At 40.9% G+C, this 21,471-nt stretch overlaps 2 protein-coding genes across 2 annotated transcripts; both read left to right on the plus strand.

Moving 5' to 3' along the window:
* Window positions 1-329: 329 nt before the first annotated feature.
* LOC136874161 (chondroitin proteoglycan 2) lies at window positions 330-16,799 on the plus strand. Its single transcript, XM_067147743.2, has 2 exons — window positions 330-435; window positions 15,352-16,799. The coding sequence occupies exons 1-2, from the start codon at window positions 423-425 to the stop codon at window positions 16,797-16,799; spliced, it is 1,461 nt and encodes a 486-aa protein (XP_067003844.2). The 5' UTR covers window positions 330-422.
* A 213-nt stretch (window positions 16,800-17,012) lies between these two features.
* On the plus strand, window positions 17,013-18,757 carry LOC137500931 (chondroitin proteoglycan 2-like). The gene has a single exon (XM_068227685.1). The coding sequence runs from the start codon at window positions 17,013-17,015 to the stop codon at window positions 18,405-18,407; it is 1,395 nt and encodes a 464-aa protein (XP_068083786.1). The 3' UTR covers window positions 18,408-18,757.
* The last annotated feature ends 2,714 nt before the right edge of the window (window positions 18,758-21,471 follow it).

The raw sequence follows: 21,471 nt of genomic DNA on the forward strand, positions 1-21,471 counted from the left end.
CACAAGAACACCATTTCGTGAAGCAATTTGGAAGGAATTATGTGATCATAAATATTCAGAACCGGTAGTGATACTGACGTTAAAGTATGTTTCCTCTTCATAATGAAATTCACAAATATTTCGTGGGTTTTTTTTTTCGGGCTCAAAATACCGCTCCAAATTTCGGCCAACCCTGGGAATCAGTTCCGGTTAGCTTATTGATAAATACGGACCTTCAGGTATGATTGGAGACCACAGCCTTCGGTACCAATCAGATGATGGAAGATGTCCTCCAAAAAGTATTAATTATGCTATCTCAGACACTTGACAGCCGAATCGTGAATGATGGATCACCTTCAATATACAGATAATATTTCTCAAGAGGGACTATATAACTGCGAAATGATGCACTGAACGGCAGACTAAGTAAGTCTCCAGCCAGCATGATACATCCTGGTAAGTCGAAATGGCTATAACTAGACTATTTTATTTCCATGACTAAGCACGTGGTGATGCATACATTTTATAGAATAACTTAAAAGCATTCCTTTTCTCTATTTATTTATTTATTTATTTATTTAGTGATGTGATATATGAAATGTCATACGGTAAGTACTTCCTGCGTCATTTAACATAGCCAAAGCTCATCGTGGTTCTATAACGCGTCAATCTAAATGATGTGACACTGATGTTATCTGGTTCGAGTCCGGTTGGTAGAAGATTTCACCATTAGAATGTTGACAAGCTGGGTAGGAGAGGTGGTGATATACAGTTCCTAAACACCAGATTGCGTGCCGAAAAACTGGATCCAATTCCAAACTTCTACGCAGTGTTCATATGGAGTGGTGGTGATTCGTCCGTCGTATGGAGACGTTAAACTTAGAGCAGATCGCATGGTGTTATGCAATAGGTGAAGGCTATGTGCCTACTTCATTGTCATCTCACATTTCTCACCCAGACGCGTAGGTAGCCCACGGAAGTTAAATAGAAAGACCTGCACAGAAGGAGGCGAAAATCCTCGGACACTCCGGGCATTAAACACCACACAATAAATAATAATCATAGCGCTGAAATTTGGCAAAACTCAGAATGGCACGGTTATTTCGATGGGACGTCCGGTTTTTTAATATTTTTAGACTTTTTAATATTTTACTGATATTTTCATATTTTTCTGATTGTTTCCTTCTTTTCGTTTCATTTTCTGCTTAACGACGACACACACACCCAGTCCCCGAGCCAGTGGAAATAACCAATGAAGGTTAAAATCCCCGACACGGCCGGGAATCGAACCCGGGGCTCCTTGAACCAAAGGCCGGCACGCTGACCATTCAGCCATGGAGCCGGACATTTTTAAGTAATGTTATTTGCTTTACGTCCCACTAACTACTCCTTTTACGGTTTTTTCGGAGACGCCGAGGTGCCGGAATTTAGTCACACAGGAGTTCTTTTACGTGCCAGTAAAACTACCGACACGAGGCTGACGTATTTCAGCAGCTTCAAATACCACCGGACTGAGCAAGGATCGAACCTGCCAGGTTGGGGTCAGACGGCCAGCGCCTTAACCGTCTGAGCCACTCAGCCCGGCAAGGTTCGCCATCAACAGTTGTAAAATATTATCTACGGTGATTTGTTTGAAGTAGCTGTCATACCCTTAATTAAACGGGTAGTTTTTGCATAATTGCAAAGTAGTGCCACGTAACGGAGATCTGTGGCAGCAGAAGATAAAATTATGCCTCAACTAAGAACAATAATCGGTCAGTGTAATGTTATTGCTGATAGGTTTTAGCATGGGCGCCCGCAGGATATTTTCCAGGGGGGGGGGGCACATTAACAATTTTCTTGAATATAAAAACCAATATAACGTCAGCAACATTAAATTGTTTACAGAAACTTCCAGTTATAACATATGCTAGCTGACTGTCAGTAATTTCAGTTTATGAACTAATCTAGTATGATATTAAACAATTGAACATCAACATTTTTAGAATTCCAGGGGGGGGGGCAAGTGCCCCCCCTTGCCCCCCCTTGCGGGCGCCCATGGGTTTTAGGGTTTTATTATATTATAGGCCTATGTAACTTGACTGTAGGCCATCATAGTTTATTACCTTTCGTCTTTTGACGAAAATATGTCTAATGGTTGGATGAGGGGAATGGTAATCTGAACATTTGTGTTACGGAAGTCAGCGTGATGGAAGTGTAACCCTAGTAACCGTGCAGGCTGTGATTTGGTATCAAATATGTTACAAAGATAATAGCGGAAATTCTCTCGAAAATGCATAACATTCCGACAAGACAGCGCCACTAACGTTACACAACCCTCGGAAACTCCATTTAAACACATTTGCTGTCTCTCTATATCATATTCAAGTAAAAAGTATATACATTTAGTTTTGACCTTGGTTTTTCCTTTCTGCACCTGATCTTGCTATATTTTTTTTTATTTTCAGTTTCCATCCCTATTTTTGCTGGGATATGATTCTTGCCTAACGTTGTCAATATTGTTGTAATTGTTTGTAGTTAACATTTAATTTTCTCCATTGTTAAAATTTTAGCAATTATTAAAGTGTATAATACTAATAATGCAAATTGATCTCAATCAATCAATCAATCAATCAATCAATCAATCAATCAATCAATCAATCAATCAATCAATCAATCAATCAATCAATCAATCAATCACTTATCTACGTTTTCGTTATCTTCTGTTTTAAGTGATCTCAATGAAGACTTAAATTAATCAAACATTTTCCCAGGTAAATTTTCCAATCCCTAATGCGTATTCCTATAAACGAATATTTGCCCCACTTTAGTTCTAACTTTATTTTCATATTATGATCTTTCATTCTTTTAAATTCCGGCTTCATGGCCAAATAGTGTAGGCATTTGGTTCAAGTGGTCCTGGGTTCGATTACCGGTCGGGTCAGGGATTTTAACTTCCATTAGTTAATTAGTACAGAAATATATCGAACATCTCCCTTGTTAAATTACGAACTTCACTCTTTGTCCCAGTTTGTCATCATGAAAACATTATCTACGATGATTTGTTTGAAGTAGCTGCCATACCCTTTATTAAACGGGTAGTTTTTGCATAATTGCAGAAGTAGTGCCACGTAACGGAGATCTGTGGCAGCAGAAGATAAAATTATGCCTTAACTAAAAACAATAATCGGTCAGTGTAATGTTATTGCTGATAGGTTTTAGGGTTTTATTATACTATAGGCCTTTATCTCCATGTTATGACCTTTTCTGCCTTTAAAAATCTTCATCCAAGCTCACACCTCTATTAACGTCACGCCATCTTTTCGGTGACAGCTTTGGACATACCAATTGGTCCAGCAGATTGTCCCCTTGTCCACCTCTGTGGTGTAGTGGTTAGTGTGATTAACTGCCCCTCCCCCTCCAGGTGGCCAGGGTTCGATTCCCGGCTCTACCACGAAATTTGAAAAGTGGTACGAGGGCTGGAACGGGGTCCACTCAGCCTCGGGTGGTCAACTCAATAGAGGTGGATTCCATTCCCACCTAAGCCATCCAGGAAGTGGTTTTCCGTGGTTTCCCACTTCTCCTCCAGGCAAATGTCGGGATGGTACCTAAATTAAAGCCACGGCCGCTACCTTCCCTCTTCCTTGTATATCCCTTCCAATCTCCCCATCCCCCGGCAAGGCCCCTGTTCAGCATAGTAGGTGAGGCCGCATGGACGAGGTACTAGTCATTCTTCCCAGTTGTATCCCCGACCCAATGTCTCAGGTTTCAGGACACAGCCGTTGAGGCGGTAGAGGTGGGATCCCTCGCTGAGTCCGAGGGAAAAGCCAACCCTGGAGGGTAAACAGATTAAGAAGAAGCAGAAGAAGAAGAAGAAGATTATCTTCTTATTTCAAAGTCTTTCCAGCCCAAAGTTTGCAACATTTTCGTAGCACTAGTGTTTGTCGGAAATCGGCATGAAAAACTCATACCGCCTTCCGATCTTTTCCAGTTCCCATACGAAATAATCATGGTGTGGTTCCCAAACACTGGAACCATGCCAACATTGACTTATACGCCCTCTCCTTTACATCCTTACTACAATCGCTAAATACCCTCATAACAACATGAAGAGATCTGTAATCTTTCTTAACAACCTAATTAATGTGATTAACCTAATGAAGATTGTTCCTGGCATTTATTGCCCCTAGTTACATACAGTTATCCCCATGAGGTACTTTTACCTCTTCAACACAGTGAAGTGAGAGGACGTTTCCCCTTGGTGAAACTTACAACCACCGGGCGAGTTGGTCGCACAGCTGTGAGCTTGCATCTGGGAGATAGTGGGTTCGAACCCCACTGTCGGCAGCCGTGAAGATGGTTTTCCATGGTTTCCCATTTTCACAGCTGCATCTTAATTAAGGCCACGGCCGCTTCCTTCCCAATCCTAGGCCTTTCCTATCACATCGTCACCATAAGACCTACCTGTGTTGGTGCGATGTAAAGCAAATTGTAAAAAATCTTACAACCTGGTTTTTCATCCTGTTTATCATCACACCATTGTCTGCCATCCATCTCACAATCTTCTTGTCGTCGCTAACAATCCGGTTACCTTTTACTACTCTGTATAGTATAATATCATCTGCAGGAAGCATTATTTGTGATTCCAGTTCTTAACTTATATCATTTATAAACACAACAAAGCATGACGGTCAGTTAACCCGCGAGTGGTCGCTATATGAGATTTTCTCTCACATTATCTTTTATTGTGATATTACTTCACAGTGATGAAAGGGAGGTGACTGTTCCCTCTTCTAGCTGAGTTTATAACTGTCGTGAGTAGAGCGATTCACATTTGAAGGGTAAGCACCCCCTCCCCTAGTCAGAACAAAGGTTCCTTATATCCGTGCGCGCTGTGTGAGAGTTTCTCTCATCGTGCGACCAATGGCGTTGGTGTTATGTTGAAGTGGAGCGGAAAACTTAATCCTGTTGTACGCTTTAGTATTTTTATTATGAGCACTTCTTGTTTTTGAAAATGTTATTGTGTTCAGAAACCTTGCTTTTTACGTAAATGTTACTAGATATAATGCATGTGTGAGATTTTATTTTTTTACAACTCCAGGAAGTTATTTTTATGTACATTGCATATGTTACTTTAAGTATCAATTTGTGTATTTAATAAACAGCTAATCATTTCATATTTATGTTCGGCTCCATGGCTAAATGCTTAGCGTGCTGGCCTTTGGTCACAGGGGTCGCGGGTTCGATTCCCGGCAGGGTCGGGAATTTTAACCTTAATCGGTTAATTTAACTAGCACGGGAGCTGAGTGTATGTGTCGTCTTCATCATCATTTCATCCTCATCACAATGCGCAGGTCGCCTGCGAGAGTCAAATAAAAAAACCTGCACCTGGCGAGCCGAACTTGTCCTCGGACACTCCCGGCACTAAAAGCCATACGCCATTTCATTTTCTTTATTTCATTTTAATCTAAAAAATATAAGGTAGAACATGCGTTTGAGTTCAGTGGTAAATTTCAGCCTTACGCCCCCACAAAACTGTGAAAAAAGTCACATTTATTTTAATGTGAGAGAAAGTCTCACGTGCGACCACTCGCGTTACATTTTGGCTAGCGACCACTCGCGGGTTAATGCTGCCTTCAGGAACCGCCATTTAACCCTTAGGATCCGATAGTACTTCATCTACTCTAATTCTCTGATATGGCCGGGCTGAGTGGCTCAGACGGTTGAGGCGCTGGCCTTCTGACCCCAACTTGGCAGGTTCGATCCTGGCTCAGTCCGGTGGTATTTGAAGGTGCTCAAATACGTGAGCCTCGTGTCGGTAGATTTACTGGCACGTAAAAGAACTCCTGCGGGACTAAATTCCGGCACCTCGGCGTCTCCGAAAGCCGTAAAAGAGTAGTTAGTGGGACGGAAAGCAAATAGCATTATTATTAATTCTCTGATCTCTATTTTCCAGAATTTTAGCGAGCCATTTAAAGCACTCTTTTGCCTGGTTCAATTGCCCTCATTACTGTATCTTCAGTACTCTCCCATTATCCATCCGATCAACAGCCTCGGATAGGCCAATAGCGATACAGTACATTTGGGCTCCTCAGGCTGTAAATGATGGGTAGTAAATAAATAGCGTGGAAATTTAGTATACAGGCTTCTGCCAACGACTTTATATCAATAGCAGTTTGTGTTGAAAAACTATAAAAAGGTGCCGGGAAGTGATACGAAAATTAGCATTTCTATGATTAACGACATGCCAATGCTAATCGGGGAAATCTAAGAGAACTGAATGCTTGTCAGATCATATGAAACTGGAATAAGTAGCTTATTTGAAGTAGTTAGACTGTGCATTCTTCCAGGATAATAAGTGAAAGTGAATCACGGTGCAATAAATCTAATCCGGTGAGCTCGCATTTGCGATCAATATTACCCAGTAAAAAAAAGAAATCAGCTCTCGGACGAAACTATCATTACATCGTTCTATTTTCGGACGGGTCCCAGTATGGGAGTGATATGCAGGTGGACTTAGAATATTTTATTTCATCTTCTTCCTGGTCTTTTCCCATTCTTTGCCGTCGGTGCATTTATGTCGATTTGGCCCAATTTTTAAGCGGATGCCTTCCTGGTGCCAACCCTATGTGACAGGATGTACTGTATTCACTACTGAGTATTTATGTGGTGGTTGGTAGTGTGATGTGCTGTGTTTACATAAATAGGATAGTATTAATACAAACACAAAGACCTAGTCACCGAGTCAGAGGAATTAATCAGCTGTATTGAAAATCCCTGATCCAGCCAGGAATCGAACCTCGCACGAACTGAACTGAAAGTCTCTGCACTGACTATTCAGCAAAGGAGTCGGAGTCTACGAACATCTTATTAACCAGCTGTATTTAAAATCCCTGATCCAGCCAGGAATCGAACCTCGCCCGCACTGAACTGAAAGTATCTGCACTGATCATTCAGCAAAGGAGTCAGAGTCTAAGAACATCTTATTTATAGGTTGGAATTAACGGACATGGATGTAGTGAGTATGACTTGGTGCTAAGAGGTGGGAACAACGGCAGGAGGATACTCGGATTGGGGAATTCAAGGCTAAGTTAGATTATTAAACGCAGTGCATGAGGCTGTAGGTCTGCGTAAACTGGCCTCGGTGTTGTGGTAATGTGAGGAGAATGGAGGAGAATATTTTAACAGGGAAAAGAATGGAACTGTGTGGGGAGGGTAAAATAATCGGCGGGAAACCAAAGCTGTGCTGGTTTTAATGATTTATATAGAACAATTTGCAAATAAAACACTCTAGTGTAACTTTCCCTGTCCTCAATTTGCCTAGCTCAGCGGAGAAGCTGATGTGGTACGTTCGAACATGAAAATATGGGTCGAAAAGTCTATCTAAAATTAACTTAAAATCACATGACACGTTCTAAGAGAACTCGAAGAAACAAATGAGTGAAAAGGATTATCTTCTATATAAATAAAATCGTAACGAGCGTGTGTCTGTACACTGACTATTTTGACAGAATTACGGTACAGTTATCCGTTTCAGGTGTAATAATGACCATCTGCATATTTCTTAGCTTTAGTGTCTGTCTCTTTGATGTACGAGTTCTTATAACTTGAAAACTACTGAATAAATTTCTACCAAACTTGATATTTAGAATCCACCTGTTCTTGAGTACGTTTGAGGGCAATATTATTTCTGAATACCTAAATTTATTGGGCGTTTATCCGAAACCGAGACCATGATTTCGCACTCCCTCAAATATGCACATCAGAAATTAACGGGGATCTACAATACTTAACGGAAATCCATTTCTAAAACTGTTTTCTCGTGTGCAATTTTTTGACAGGAGGATCAATAAGTGAAATATCATGAAGGTCTGTTTTGCAGGTTAAGTCCAGCGGACATAGCCCAAAATGTGTTGTACGTGGAGCATATTCTTTATCTATCTATGTAAATATAATCGTAACGACCGTGTGTGTCTGTACATTGACTATTTTGGTGAAATTTTTGTACAGCTACCTGTTTGAGGAATGATAATGACCATCTGCATATTTTTGGTGTAGTTTCCTGAATGTCCTAAGTTTTGCCCCCTCACCCAAAACCCAGATTGCGGTATAATCTGCCAGACGAGCAAGAAAATTTATATTTGGCAAAATTATACGTTTTAGCCTTTAACGGACGGAAAACTTAGAAGATCTTTAAATTTTTCACTTTTTATCCCCGAAGAAATCGAAGTATGGAAGCAATTTTAATGATGGTGCAGACCTTCGTTTCGAGGTATTTCATGGGATAAACGGGAGGTCCTGTCTCCTAACGGATGGCACAATCTCCGTTCAATTTGCAGTTACCTTCAACCTTGGTCTTATGACTTGTTGTCGTATCTGTATCCCGTATACGTTAGATTCGTCTCTATTTCTCGATTTTAAGTGAATTTGGAATCTTTACATGCATAATACATACTTTCAATCACTTACAGGAAAGATAGCATCATCAGACTCTACACGAACATTGGCCCTCCCAGTACCCTTATGTGAGCCAAATCCTATGTCACATAATTATCCGAAAAGTAATGCAATGTAAGATAATCTTACATAAATTTTACCCTATTTAAGTTTTTAAATCAATCCGACCCATGAATAGATGAGATGAAAGAAAATATCATAGGACGAACCATTTAGGCCGCTAAATACTGCGTCTTATGATACAATCCTTTGTCGATAAGACGTACCGTTTAGCAGAAGTGAATCTGTAAATGAAGGTCTGCAATATTGTAAACATGCATATACTTTCGTATGTCAACCCACTGTATATACAGTATATTCATTGATGTCAATTTGTAGCTGTCGAGAAAGGGTGTGTCTGCTATTGTAATCAGTGCTCACCACACCAACATTGACATGGCAGTAGGAATGGCGTCCTTCTCCAACTCCTGTGTAACTGACGTTAGTAAGGTAGGCCTACCGCTGTAATGAATAGTTCATTTTTCGATTTGACTTTCGGAAGGCAAGGGAGCATGCAATTTTGTTCAAAACTACCCTACCCGATTGGGTTTGGCTGTAGACCAGGATGACCGCCATTATAAACAAATGTACCCATCTAAAATGTGACTAGCATTAGGTATAGTGGCCTGCTATTTTAATGGAAACTCACCAAATCTGTGTGACTGGCAGTAAGTTGGCTGGCAACAGGAAAAATGGCCTGTTATTATAATGATAACTGCACAACTCAATTTTGGCTGGTGGTATGGAAGTTGCCTGCCATTATATTAAACACTCCTCAACTGTAATCTGTCTGGAAATAGGCAAGGGGCCTGCCATTTTAATGATAACTCCCCAAATCGATTGTGACCGCGCAGTAGGCAATGGAACCTGCAATTATAATGTAAAACTTCCCAACTCGATTGTGAATGGCAGTAGACAAGTGAGCCTGCCATTATCACCACAACTGCGCAACCCACACTTTACATTGGAAGCAATGTATGGGGAACTCCCCATGCTATTTCTAGGATAAGGCTAAGAGACATGCAATTTTAAAACAATCTCGTTTACAGCACGTACAGTATTTACTTCGATATCCGTATACAATGTAGTATACCGTTGCGAAGAACGGGTATATTTGCAAGTTAATAATAAGCATGAGGAAAGAATGGTAATCTTCCCAAATAAAATAACATTAATTTACAAACATATTACAATAAAATTAACTTCACAATTTTAAATAGAAACACGGGTCTCGAACCCAAATTACAATTATTATTGTGGAATTCGGTGGTATTATTGTGTTTTTGACGTAGTATTCAAATAAATTAAACCGCGCATACGTAGTCACGACCTGAATCGTCTCTATATATGAAATATAATTATAGATTCGCACATCTCGGCCTGATTAAACAAATCCGAACTAGTCGGTAAACAAATATAATAAAAACTTGCTTGGAACTGGCATATACCCCCAAAAAGACATTGAATTTACAATCACGGGATCCGCTCTGAACAAACTGGAGAGGAAACAGAACCTTGAAACTTCAAAATCAGCTCGTACTATAAATCGCTTGATCGACGATGCATACAGTAACAATGAACAATAACACACCGAACAAACACACACAAGGCCAAAATAAACATATCCTGAAAAAGAAAACGCACACACATGTATATATTTAATATCATCGTCTGGGGTTCTTGGTCTCGAACGCAAGACCTCTATGGCTCTGGATGTGAACTGCCATGTATTACGCACGGCGGGTAATTGCCGGCTAAACTTGGCAGGTCCTGGTCAGCTGTGCAGAGGAAGTAAATAGCAAAATATTTGCACATACGAACAGAACTAACCTGCCTTGGTCTGGATAACGTGTTTGTGTGTGCACCCAGTTTATTCATTGCGGCTCAGTCAGCTACCATCGAGTCTTTACCTGCGTTGGGTCAACAGACTTTTCCCCTCTCGGACTTCAAAACGATTTCGACTTTCAACCCATTGCCAGAGGGGCGGCTCTCCGAGCTAAACTTGCGTCTCATTATGACACACTAAACTGTGTCCCGATATTATGCCGCAATCAGGCCTCACATCAGCCTGTACTCAAATACATATTTCGCATCCCTCATGAGGCATCTCTTTTTATGGCTTCCCGCGCCTGGCATCTAGAATACACAGGTCCAGTTCTAGGCTCTCTCTTGGCCTATTCTCGCATCTAAGCGTCCTCAGGCTACTTTCAACAATATCTCACTGCGTTATCACACACACATATCTCGGCTCTTTCTGGACACGCATCTACCCTCTCTAGGTTATCATCCCAGACACGGATATGGATTAGTCTGTTGCGGTATCATATAAAAGACCCTCTCTGAGTCACAACGATGTAAATATCTCTCTGGTCCCGCGGCAAGCTGAAAAACATGCTTTATGCGTAATCATGCACATCCTAATGCTGTTAAATATGTCTTCCTCGATATCGGGTTCCCTGTTCGAATCTCTATAGGTATGTTGTCCTCCATCTCATTTTGAAGAGTTTGAGATTCATATAATGTTCGCGTCCATACTTGGCGCATAAGAAATCTACATAAAAAGCATATAATAACCACTAAACTATCATTAGCTTCATACCATCTAAAGCAAGATAATAAAACGCATGGCTGGCCCCTGTCGTCAGCCCCAAGCTATTACTTAACCTACACTTGAAATAAACACGCCTATTGCATTACAAGTTACACATATCATTATTTACATTACTGAAAATTCCCTTAGTCGAATCTATAGTTAAAAGTCATGCTTAAATGCAGTTCAATTCATCTTAAATTCTCCGTAATTGCCTCAGGACGCCGTGCGGAGCCGTTGTGGAGCTGGCACATTCTAGTGCTGCATACACTGGATCCTGAAGCCTGGCACTCGGCTCATAGGAACGCCATTACAGATGTCGTGTTCTTCTTTGTCGATTCTCGACAAGTCCTGGAATCTGGATGATGAAGTATGACACTCCTCTTTACTGCCTTGTATGTATTCGCGTACAATGCCACGACCTAGGTCAGATGTTAATGACTTAATCTGCTACGTATGATATTAGTCCGACCATGAGTAGAGCCTATTATGGGTGTGATACCCGGTCGCAACAAGTCTTTACGGCAGTTAACTTTCACGAACCACACTCAATTGAAGAACTCGACCTAGTTACGATATTTATTTACTCACAGTAAAATTCGGGCGAGCTAATCCATTCCCTAACTATAGTTTTCTAATCACTTCGTTAAAAGCAGAATGTCTCGAGATTTTATACGCACAACACGCACCAACCACCGGTCTTTCGGCAACCAGCCTGCAGCTCACACGGCTGTCTACGTGTTATAGTACTTCCATTTTCTGTTGGGATAGATACATCCCCGCGTTCACAGAAGATTGCCATTTTGTAGCGACCGTGCCCCTCCAACGGCTGTTTCAATTTAAGTAAGCAAACCTTTAACATGCTTACTTGTCACCGCTGTTGTGCAAATATTTCTCCATAATTCCAATCAACATTTTACAGTGTTTTACATTCGCTGAAAGTTGCAAACGTGTGGAAATAAGATTTTAGATTAGCATGCTATTAGGCCTGGAGTGTTCAGATCTGGCTACGTGTTGTTGGAACTACTGGCTTCACGTGACAAATTCAAATATCTCTGCTCTGTCTCGCGATTTTCTTTTTCTTACTCTTGCTCGATTGGGAACGCTATCTACGGGATCTTCACGAGTAAACTCCTAATAAAACTAGCTTCCTATTGGGGTTTCCATGAGGAACCGCAAGGGCTGCAGCTTGGGCTACGGGTTTCGTCTCCCCCTAAAGCACGGAGTTCGGGCACTGTATGGTGCTATGTTCGAATATTCTATTGACGTGAAATGATGACATTTGGACCGTAATATAGTGATATGGTACAATAGAGACACGTAGTTGATTCACAATAGCTTTTAGACTGAAAAATAGACGACATAAGATTACTGGTGGTGGTGGTAGTAATTATAATTTTTAGAGAAACTACAGGCGTAATGATATATAATGAAGATGTACTTACGTATGTATACGTAATATATGTTTTTTGCGGAAACATCCTACTACGCTAATATTAATGTCGGATTCCTAGGCTGAATTGTCAGCGTTGTGGCCTCTGGTTCAGGGAGCCCCGGGCTCGATTCCGGGCCAGGTCGAGGATTTTAATCGCTTTTGATTCCTCTGGCTCGGAGATTGGGTGTTTGTGATTGTTCTAACACTTTCCTCTTCATATCCAAACTACACAAAACACTACCAACCACCAGAGAAATATGAAATAGTGATTACTTACCTCCATACAAGGTTGGCGCGTCAGAAAGGGCATCCGGCCACAAAACAGGGCCAAATCTACATGTGAGAAATAGTTCGCACACGCAACCCCACAGATGTGGGAAAAGCGGGATAATAATAATAATAATAATAATAATAATAATAACAATAATAATAATAATAATAATAATAATAATAATAATAATAATAATAATAATAATAATAATAATAATAATTGATATGGAAATTCCGTGGTTCACAGAGGTGTAAGAAGGTGCCGGGGTAAATGGGCGGACAAAGAAATGCACCAGAGCATAAGTTAAGAAACGAATATTTTGAAATGTTATTTCTTCCATTTTTTGAGTTTTAAATTTGATAGATAGAAAATCTGAATAACCAACAAATATAATAATGAGCTCGTCAGCTCCCACAACAACAGCGGGCTGTAAGTACAAAAATCAGGTACAACAACTAGAGAGATTTATCAAACACGATAATATACAAGGGATGAGCATTATAGCTCTGAACAGGTGCACTCACTTAGGTACAAGTTTCTAACAAGGTTATGCCTGACAAACTTCAAATAATGTATTTACAATCACTTTTGCTCCATAGTTTGTTACACACTGGTCTATGAACAATTATAATTTAAACAGGGCAAGGCGTGCCCATTCCAAATGGCCTTAATGTAAAACGAAAGGATTTAACATGATCGGCCATGAACAAAAGGCTAGGAGGCGCTACACCTACACTCCTTTATGAAAAGCTTTTGAAAACCCTAAGTGGGCTTATGGCTCTAGGTTGCAGAGAATAAACCTATTCTACAGAGCGTTGAATAATAGAAAAATATTAAATGTTAAAAATGTGTTTAGAATTTAGAATTTTAGAAAAATTTTATCACTCCATACCAAGTTGAATGAGAATCAACAGAGGGTAATCACACTTTATTCCCTTACTTTACATGTTTCACAGCCGGGAATTGATTAGACTTGCCGAAAATCTACATTTAAACCATGAAATGAAAACTTTACATGATTAAAAGAAGTTTGACACCTGCCCCTCAAGCTATCTGCCTGGAGCTATCACATACCATTAATTTCTGTCATTACCTTGTTTTGCTGAGGGTTCCTACCGCCGACCTGCGGCCCCTGCCTCCGAATAACACGCGGGACTAACTAAACCAGAGCGATGAAAATGACAATACGGCTTTAAAGCACGCAGCTTTTATAGCATTTCGAAGAGAAGTTTCCAGAACTCTTTACAGATAGGCTTGATGCATGTACACACCCCCAATTCTAATTGGCTAGAGAAAATATTCACAAAATTCCAGATTGGTTGGTAACTAAGGAAGAAAGAAACAGTAGGAGCTTTGACAACTTTTACATAAGAACAAAACAACCTTCAAAAACTTAAGGTTTGCCACCTGTCACAATATAAATTTCCTAATAAATTCGTTAGAGTTCGGCCCTCTATGGGGAGCAAAAAACCGACGATAGAGACATCTAGCGATTAAAAATCCAAGTACCTTCTATAACATTAGTTCAAGGTCAATTACATAGATGGCCTTATAGAAGGCGTGCAGTTTAACAGGACGGAGAAGGTGTACAATAAAAATAACAATAATAATCGTATGGCCTCATTTATCTGGCGAAAATATTTTAATTTAACCCCGTCTGGCTGTCTGCTTGTCTATTTCAGCGTTTTGTTTTACTCTAGGCCTACTAGATGGCGGAGTAAACCAAATCTCTCTTGGGCGCCCATGGCTGAGTTTTTAGTGAACTGTGTCGGGTAAACACCAAATGTGTCACCAGAGATCTTTTACTTGCCGACATTGTACAACATGGAGTGTCGAATGGACATTTTATATGCCCTTCAAAAATCCGACCACCTCTACTAGGTTTAAATCCCCTACCTTGGGATCCGGAGGCCGACACTCTACCACTGATCCATAGAGGCTGCTACGAACATAAGAATACAAACAATATTTTGCACGATAATTTACTTAGTTATTTCGTGCCTTAAACGGGAGTAATAAACATTTTACTTAAGATGTAATTCAGCATAAATTTCTGTCATTAACAAAATATATGTTTTTACGGACTCTATTATAATTTGTTTCCTTGACTAATGTATTTCTATGAGAACTTCAAAGGGAAAACTACAAGGTATCTGAACATCTGAATTTGTACTTCTCAGTTACAGGAGATATAGCAGGTTATTGTAACAGCATTATCCTGAATGAATGAGACTGAATAAATTAAGAATACCTTGATTATTACTAGTTAGTTATCACATTTATTCCAGTAGGAAGCACCATTACATAGTAGGTACTTTATAGGATTCAGTTATAAATGTAATGATTGAAATTGTTACTTTACTTGAAAATGATGTGTAGGCGCTGTTTTCAAAGAGGACTGAGGGCTTTAAAGCGCCAATGTATCCGAAAGCAGAAATAATATTGTTTTATACTGAAACTGTACACAGCACGACACAATAGATTAGGAATTTACGTTTAACGTTTACAACATAAAGGATTACAGCATCAATATTATCAAACTCAATTATGCATTATAATCAGGAAGGAAGTAGTCGCTAACCACTTGCTTTCTTTCTACAGCTCTGTGCCTGGTGGTGATAGCGGCGACTCTCTCCCACGCTGACCTCGACGTGCGCTGTCCATCTAGGAATGAGCCCGATGTAGTGGTTCTGTTTCCTGATCCAGAAGATTGCTCTCGCTACTTGTCATGCGACGAAGGCCAACTGGTTTCTTTGAAATGTCCCGAAGGGCTGCATTTCAGCAATGTCCAGAAAGCATGCGACTACCCCTACCTTGCAGGATGTGCCGAGGTTGAGCAGAAAGGTGATTCCCGCTGTCCAATAACAAACGAGGGTAATATTACCTTCATCCCACACCCCACGAACTGTAGCCTCTATCTGGAGTGTGACAATGGCAACATCGCCATTATGGAGTGCCCTTTAGGGCTACAGTTCAACCCAGAGCTTAACGTCTGTGACTTCCCGTCGACAGCGGGATGTATTTCGGAAGGTAAGATATCCATCGCCGTATCTGAGAGCAGAGCTGATCCTCGCTGTCCAGCTGAGAATGAAGGAAATGTCACCCTCCTTCCTCACCCCACAAACTGTAGCCTTTACTTGGAGTGTGTTAACGGCAACATCACCGTCATGCAGTGCCCTCCAGGGTTAGAGTTCAATCCCAATCTTCTGGTCTGCGACTTCGACTGGGAGTCTGGATGCAAGTCAGAAGATTATCTAGCTGTTGCCGTATCTGAGAGCAGGGCCGATCCTCGGTGTCCAGCTGAGAATGAAGGAAATGTAACTCTCCTTCCTCACCCCACAAACTGTAGCCTTTACTTGGAGTGTGTTAACGGCAACATCACCGTCATGCAGTGCCCTCCAGGGTTGGAGTTTAATCCCAATCTTCTGGTCTGCGACTTCGACTGGGAGTCTGGATGCAAGTCAGAAGATTATCTAGCTGTTGCCGTATCTGAGAGCAGAGCTGATCCTCGCTGTCCAGCTGAGAATGAAGGAAATGTCACCCTCCTTCCTCACCCCACAAACTGTAGCCTTTACTTGGAGTGTGTTAACGGCAACATCACCGTCATGCAGTGCCCTCCAGGGTTGGAGTTCAATCCCAATCTTCTGGTCTGCGACTTCGACTGGGAATCTGGATGCAAGTCAGAGGACTTTCTAACTGTTGCCGTATCTGAAAGCAGAGCTGATCCTCGCTGTCCAGCTGAGAATGAAGGAAATGTCACCCTCCTTCCTCACCCCACTAATTGTAGCCTATACTTGGAGTGTGTTAACGGCAACATCACCGTCATGCAGTGCCCTCCAGGGCTGGAGTTCAATCCCAATCTTCTGGTCTGCGACTTCGACTGGGAGTCTGGATGCAAGTCGGAAGATTATCTAGCTGTTGCCGTATCTGAGAGCAGAGCTGATCCTCGCTGTCCAACTGAGAATGAAGGAAATGTCACCCTCCTTCCTCACCCCACTAACTGTAGCCTTTACTTGGAGTGTGTTAACGGCAACATCACCATAATGTAGTGCCCTCCAGGTTTGGAGTTCAATCCCAATCTTCTGGTCTGCGACTTCGACTGGGAGTCTGGATGCAAGTCAGAAGATTATCTAGCTGTTGCCGTATCTGAGAGCAGAGCTGATCCTCGCTGTCCAGCTGAGAATGAAGGAAATGTCACCCTCCTTCCTCACCCTACTAACTGTAGCCTTTACTTGGAGTGTGTTAACGGCAACATCACCGTCATGCAGTGCCCTCCAGGGTTGGAGTTCAATCCCAATCTTCTGGTCTGCGACTTCGACTGGGAGTCTGGATGCAAGTCAGAAGACTTTCTAGCTGTTGCCGTATCTGAGAGCAGAGCTGATCCTCGCTGTCCAACTGAGAATGAAGGAAATGTCACCCTCCTTCCTCACCCCACTAACTGTAGCCTTTACTTGGAGTGTGTTAACGGCAACATCACCATAATGCAGTGCCCTCCAGGTTTGGAGTTCAATCCCAATCTTCTGGTCTGCGACTTCGACTGGGAGTCTGGATGCAAGTCAGAAGATTATCTAGCTGTTGCCGTATCTGAGAGCAGAGCTGATCCTCGCTGTCCAGCTGAGAATGAAGGAAATGTCACCCTCCTTCCTCACCCTACTAACTGTAGCCTTTACTTGGAGTGTGTTAACGGCAACATCACCGTCATGCAGTGCCCTCCAGGGTTGGAGTTTAATCCCAATCTTCTGGTCTGCGACTTCGACTGGGAGTCTGGATGCAAGTCAGAAGACTTTCTAGCTGTTGCCGTATCTGAGAGCAGAGCTGATCCTCGCTGTCCAACTGAGAATGAAGGAAATGTCACCCTCCTTCCTCACCCCACTAACTGTAGCCTTTACTTGGAGTGTGTTAACGGCAACATCACCATCATGCAGTGCCCTCCAGGGTTGGAGTTCAATCCCAATCTTCTGGTCTGCGACTTCGACTGGGAGTCTGGATGCAAGTCAGAAGATTATCTAGCTGTTGCCGTATCTGAGAGCAGAGCTGATTCTCGCTGTCCAGCTGAGAATGAAGGAAATGTCACCCTGCTTCCTCACCCCACAAACTGTAGCCTTTACTTGGAGTGTGTTAACGGCAACATCACCATCATGCAGTGCCCTCCAGGGTTGGAGTTCAATCCCAATCTTCTGGTCTGCGACTTCGACTGGGAGTCTGGATGCAAGTCAGAAGACTTTCTAGCTGTTGCCGTATCTGAGAGCAGAGCTGATCCTCGCTGTCCAGCTGAGAATGAAGGAAATGTCACCCTGCTTCCTCACCCCACTAACTGTAGCCTTTACTTGGAGTGTGTTAACGGCAACATCACCATCATGCAGTGCCCTCCAGGGCTGGAGTTCAATCCCGATCTTCTTGTCTGCGACTATGACTGGGAATCTGGTTGCATATCAGAAGGGAAGCGTGCCAGAGCTGACCCAGTATGCCCCAAACCAGGTCAGGGAGGAAGTGATACCCTACTGTTCCCCAAGCCAAACAACTGTAGCCAATACTTTGAGTGTGACAACGGAAACCTACTAGTCATGGAATGCCCACAAGGACTGGAGTTCAGCCCTACAGACTTGGTATGTGATCATCCGTGGTCTGCGAAATGTACTCCCACTACAGAGAATTAACACAAATTGTTAGCGAACTTTCCGTGTTTATTGATCTCCTCTAACATCACCCATGTACCTGTACCGCGAGAATATTATGCTCCAATAAAATTTAATCCTTTATTTTATTAACAATAAAAGTCAATCATCACAAACTTTTCAGGAATTACCAAAACATCCTTAGATAAGTATATTTTTTCATAAACACTGTGACAATGTTCTTATGTGTACTACAACACATTATGAAGATTGGCTGGTGAGTATGCTTAGAAAAAACAAACCTAAGTATTTATATTTGTATTCATTAAAACTAGCTGACTTATTTTGTTTTTGAAATAAACATACTGTTGAACAAATAAGCTTTAACCATTGTTTCATTTGAAATAAATTAAATCACACTAGACCATTAAATCAAAATGATGTATCGTATACTTTTTTGAAATGTAAAAAATTGCATACACACACACACATTATCCTAAACACACAAAATATTCTGGAAAGACCCTGGTTTCAGTCTCTCCAAGCCTTGTCTGATTCAATATTATGTTAATCACATATTGGCCAATTACACATATCTTCAAAGAACTTAGCAAATTCTTCCTGTTGAGGCAGATGCTACTTTAGCTTTAGGATGTCATCCACTGCCTTTTTCTTTATAGAAAGATGTCCCTCAAAGTATGCCGATGTGCTTGGAAGGCAGATTTCTTCAGTACCTTTTATTCGGAAGGTATGAAAATGTAGGCCTTCAATGAACGTTCGCACAATAACTGCACCATCATTACTGATTATGTGGTTGAAATGCATGAAAAAACAGGCATATTTTAAACTGCATTTTTGTGATCTTGGAATATCCCTGCCGGATGTCTCAATAGATGTCACGTTTTTCTTATAGTAGGCCTATCTTGTCCACCAACGATTATAGTCTATTATGCCAGAAAACTCAGGAGTTACCACTTGAAATTTGTTCCTATGGCTGGAGGTTAAAATAACCTTAACATACTCCTTCAAAGTATAAATTCGATCGCGCTTTTTTAGTTTTCTTCTCAATACAGCAAAATCCCTTTCACAATGCAGAAATGAATGCCCCCAAACTGGGAAGAAATATTCAACTTTTATATTTTCCCGTCGATACGAAAGCTTACAGAACGCTCAGCGTAGTATGTTTTGTTCTGACCTCCACATCCATCTGAAAAATGTGTGAAGGGTTTGTACAATTTCTGACATTGCTGTGCTGAGGTAGTGCATAAGAAATGCAGAAACTTCATTGGGCTCTTTGGTCCGCATACCTTCGTGGTAAGCAAAAAATATGGCAGAATCATCTTTGAGGTTATAGGCACATAAAACATTAACCGTGAGTTGTGGCAAGTACAATATTTTTTGTACTCGTATGCAGGGAAGGTTCAAATTTTGCAGGTAATCAATACACACGGTACGCAACAGGATCATCATCTTTTGCAACAACTGAAATACCTTTAATATTTTTGTAAAATTTCTTAGCTCTCGCAAGATGTACCCTTTTTCCACCAATATGTATTATTTTGGTAGCATAATTTAAATGTTGGCTCTTAATTTTCATATCCATCTCCTCACATGTACAACATGTGTCGACCTGTGGTCGAGCAAACTTAAGGTCAAAGTGCTCTAGAAATATATTCTGGTAAAAATTGTATTTAATATCAACTGTAGGGTGCTTTTCTCTGAACAGCTCGTGCATAAGACGAAGATTCAGTCGTTCACTATATTATTTATATTCTTTGTTAGTATAATGAGCGTGTTTAGTTGGAATGGTGCTATGTGATCTCTTACCTTGTCTATCAATATCCCTGGCTTTGCATTTCCAGATCTACATTTCCCACGGTTATCTTTTGGAGACTTCCCCTGAGACAGCAATTTACCAGTCTACGACCTCGCTCATTTGTTATACCATGAATATTAACAAAGGCTTTTTAACATCCGTGAACTTTCCTTGTTGGTACTGATATTTCATATACACTGTAGCTCCTTTGTTTGATCTGCTAGATTCTCTTACATCTTTTGTCCTACGCTTTCGATGCACATGAGTGCTGAAATTATCCGTTCAAGTAGCTCTCCTGTTCGTTCTTTGTGTCAAAACTTCTGAACATGGCATAAATATCAGCACGTTCCACTTCAAATATTTTCTCATAACATCGTGATGATAACGTATTACATAAACACCAAGCACAGTAATAATGATCTGTTCTAGGCTTATATTGGAAGGTTGAGTTGGCACATTTTAATTTAATGTACGTTAAATTGAACTAAAATTGCTACTGTCAACAAAATTCACATACTTGCAATCTTTTACTTTTTATACTTCTGCTTTGTCACGGCCCTTTCAGTCTGTGTAGGATGCACCCTTTAACCTAGCCTTTTTAATCGCATTTATCCTGTAATCTCTTTCATTTCTTATTTCTCTCTTCCCCATTATTTTGTTATCAGGAGGAGACGTCATTTCTGTGTCAAAATTCATATTCAGTCGACAAAATTGTACATGAACACCTACAAACTAAAGTTTCAGGCACAATGATAACACAATCCCTTTTAGCTCTAAAATCAGCTGATTGGAGCAGTTGGTCATGGAGGATGTAAGTTATTGTTTCCTATATGCATTGTCTGTTTAGTTCAGAAACAACATAAGTTCATCATGGCCTTCCAAATCTCTGAATTATGGTAGGACTAATGCTGTTTCTGTTCAAGACGATGAGTCTGCATAGAAAGAAGCCGAATCTACACGCAACTCAAAATAAACAAAATAGCGACATGTTCTTTCTGAAATAAAAAAAAAAAAAAAAACAATGATAGCACTAACCAAATATTGCTTTGTTCTTTTTGAAAATATCCCTGGCACTAACTTTGAAAGGAGCTCAAACATTTAATTGTCGACTAGCTGAACCGTACTCACAGGGGACTGGTCGATAGTTGAAGATGTTACTAACTTCTGTCATTTTTATGTATAAAACACGTGCATGCTCAGTGAATACCTACATATTAAGAGGCACCAGCACTGGAACATGTGGCTTAACACATGAGAGCGTAATTTCATGGAGAATGATTAGAGTTACAA

The sequence above is a fragment of the Anabrus simplex genome, chromosome 5 (genome assembly GCF_040414725.1).
Source record: "Anabrus simplex isolate iqAnaSimp1 chromosome 5, ASM4041472v1, whole genome shotgun sequence".
NCBI lineage: Eukaryota > Metazoa > Arthropoda > Insecta > Orthoptera > Tettigoniidae > Anabrus > Anabrus simplex.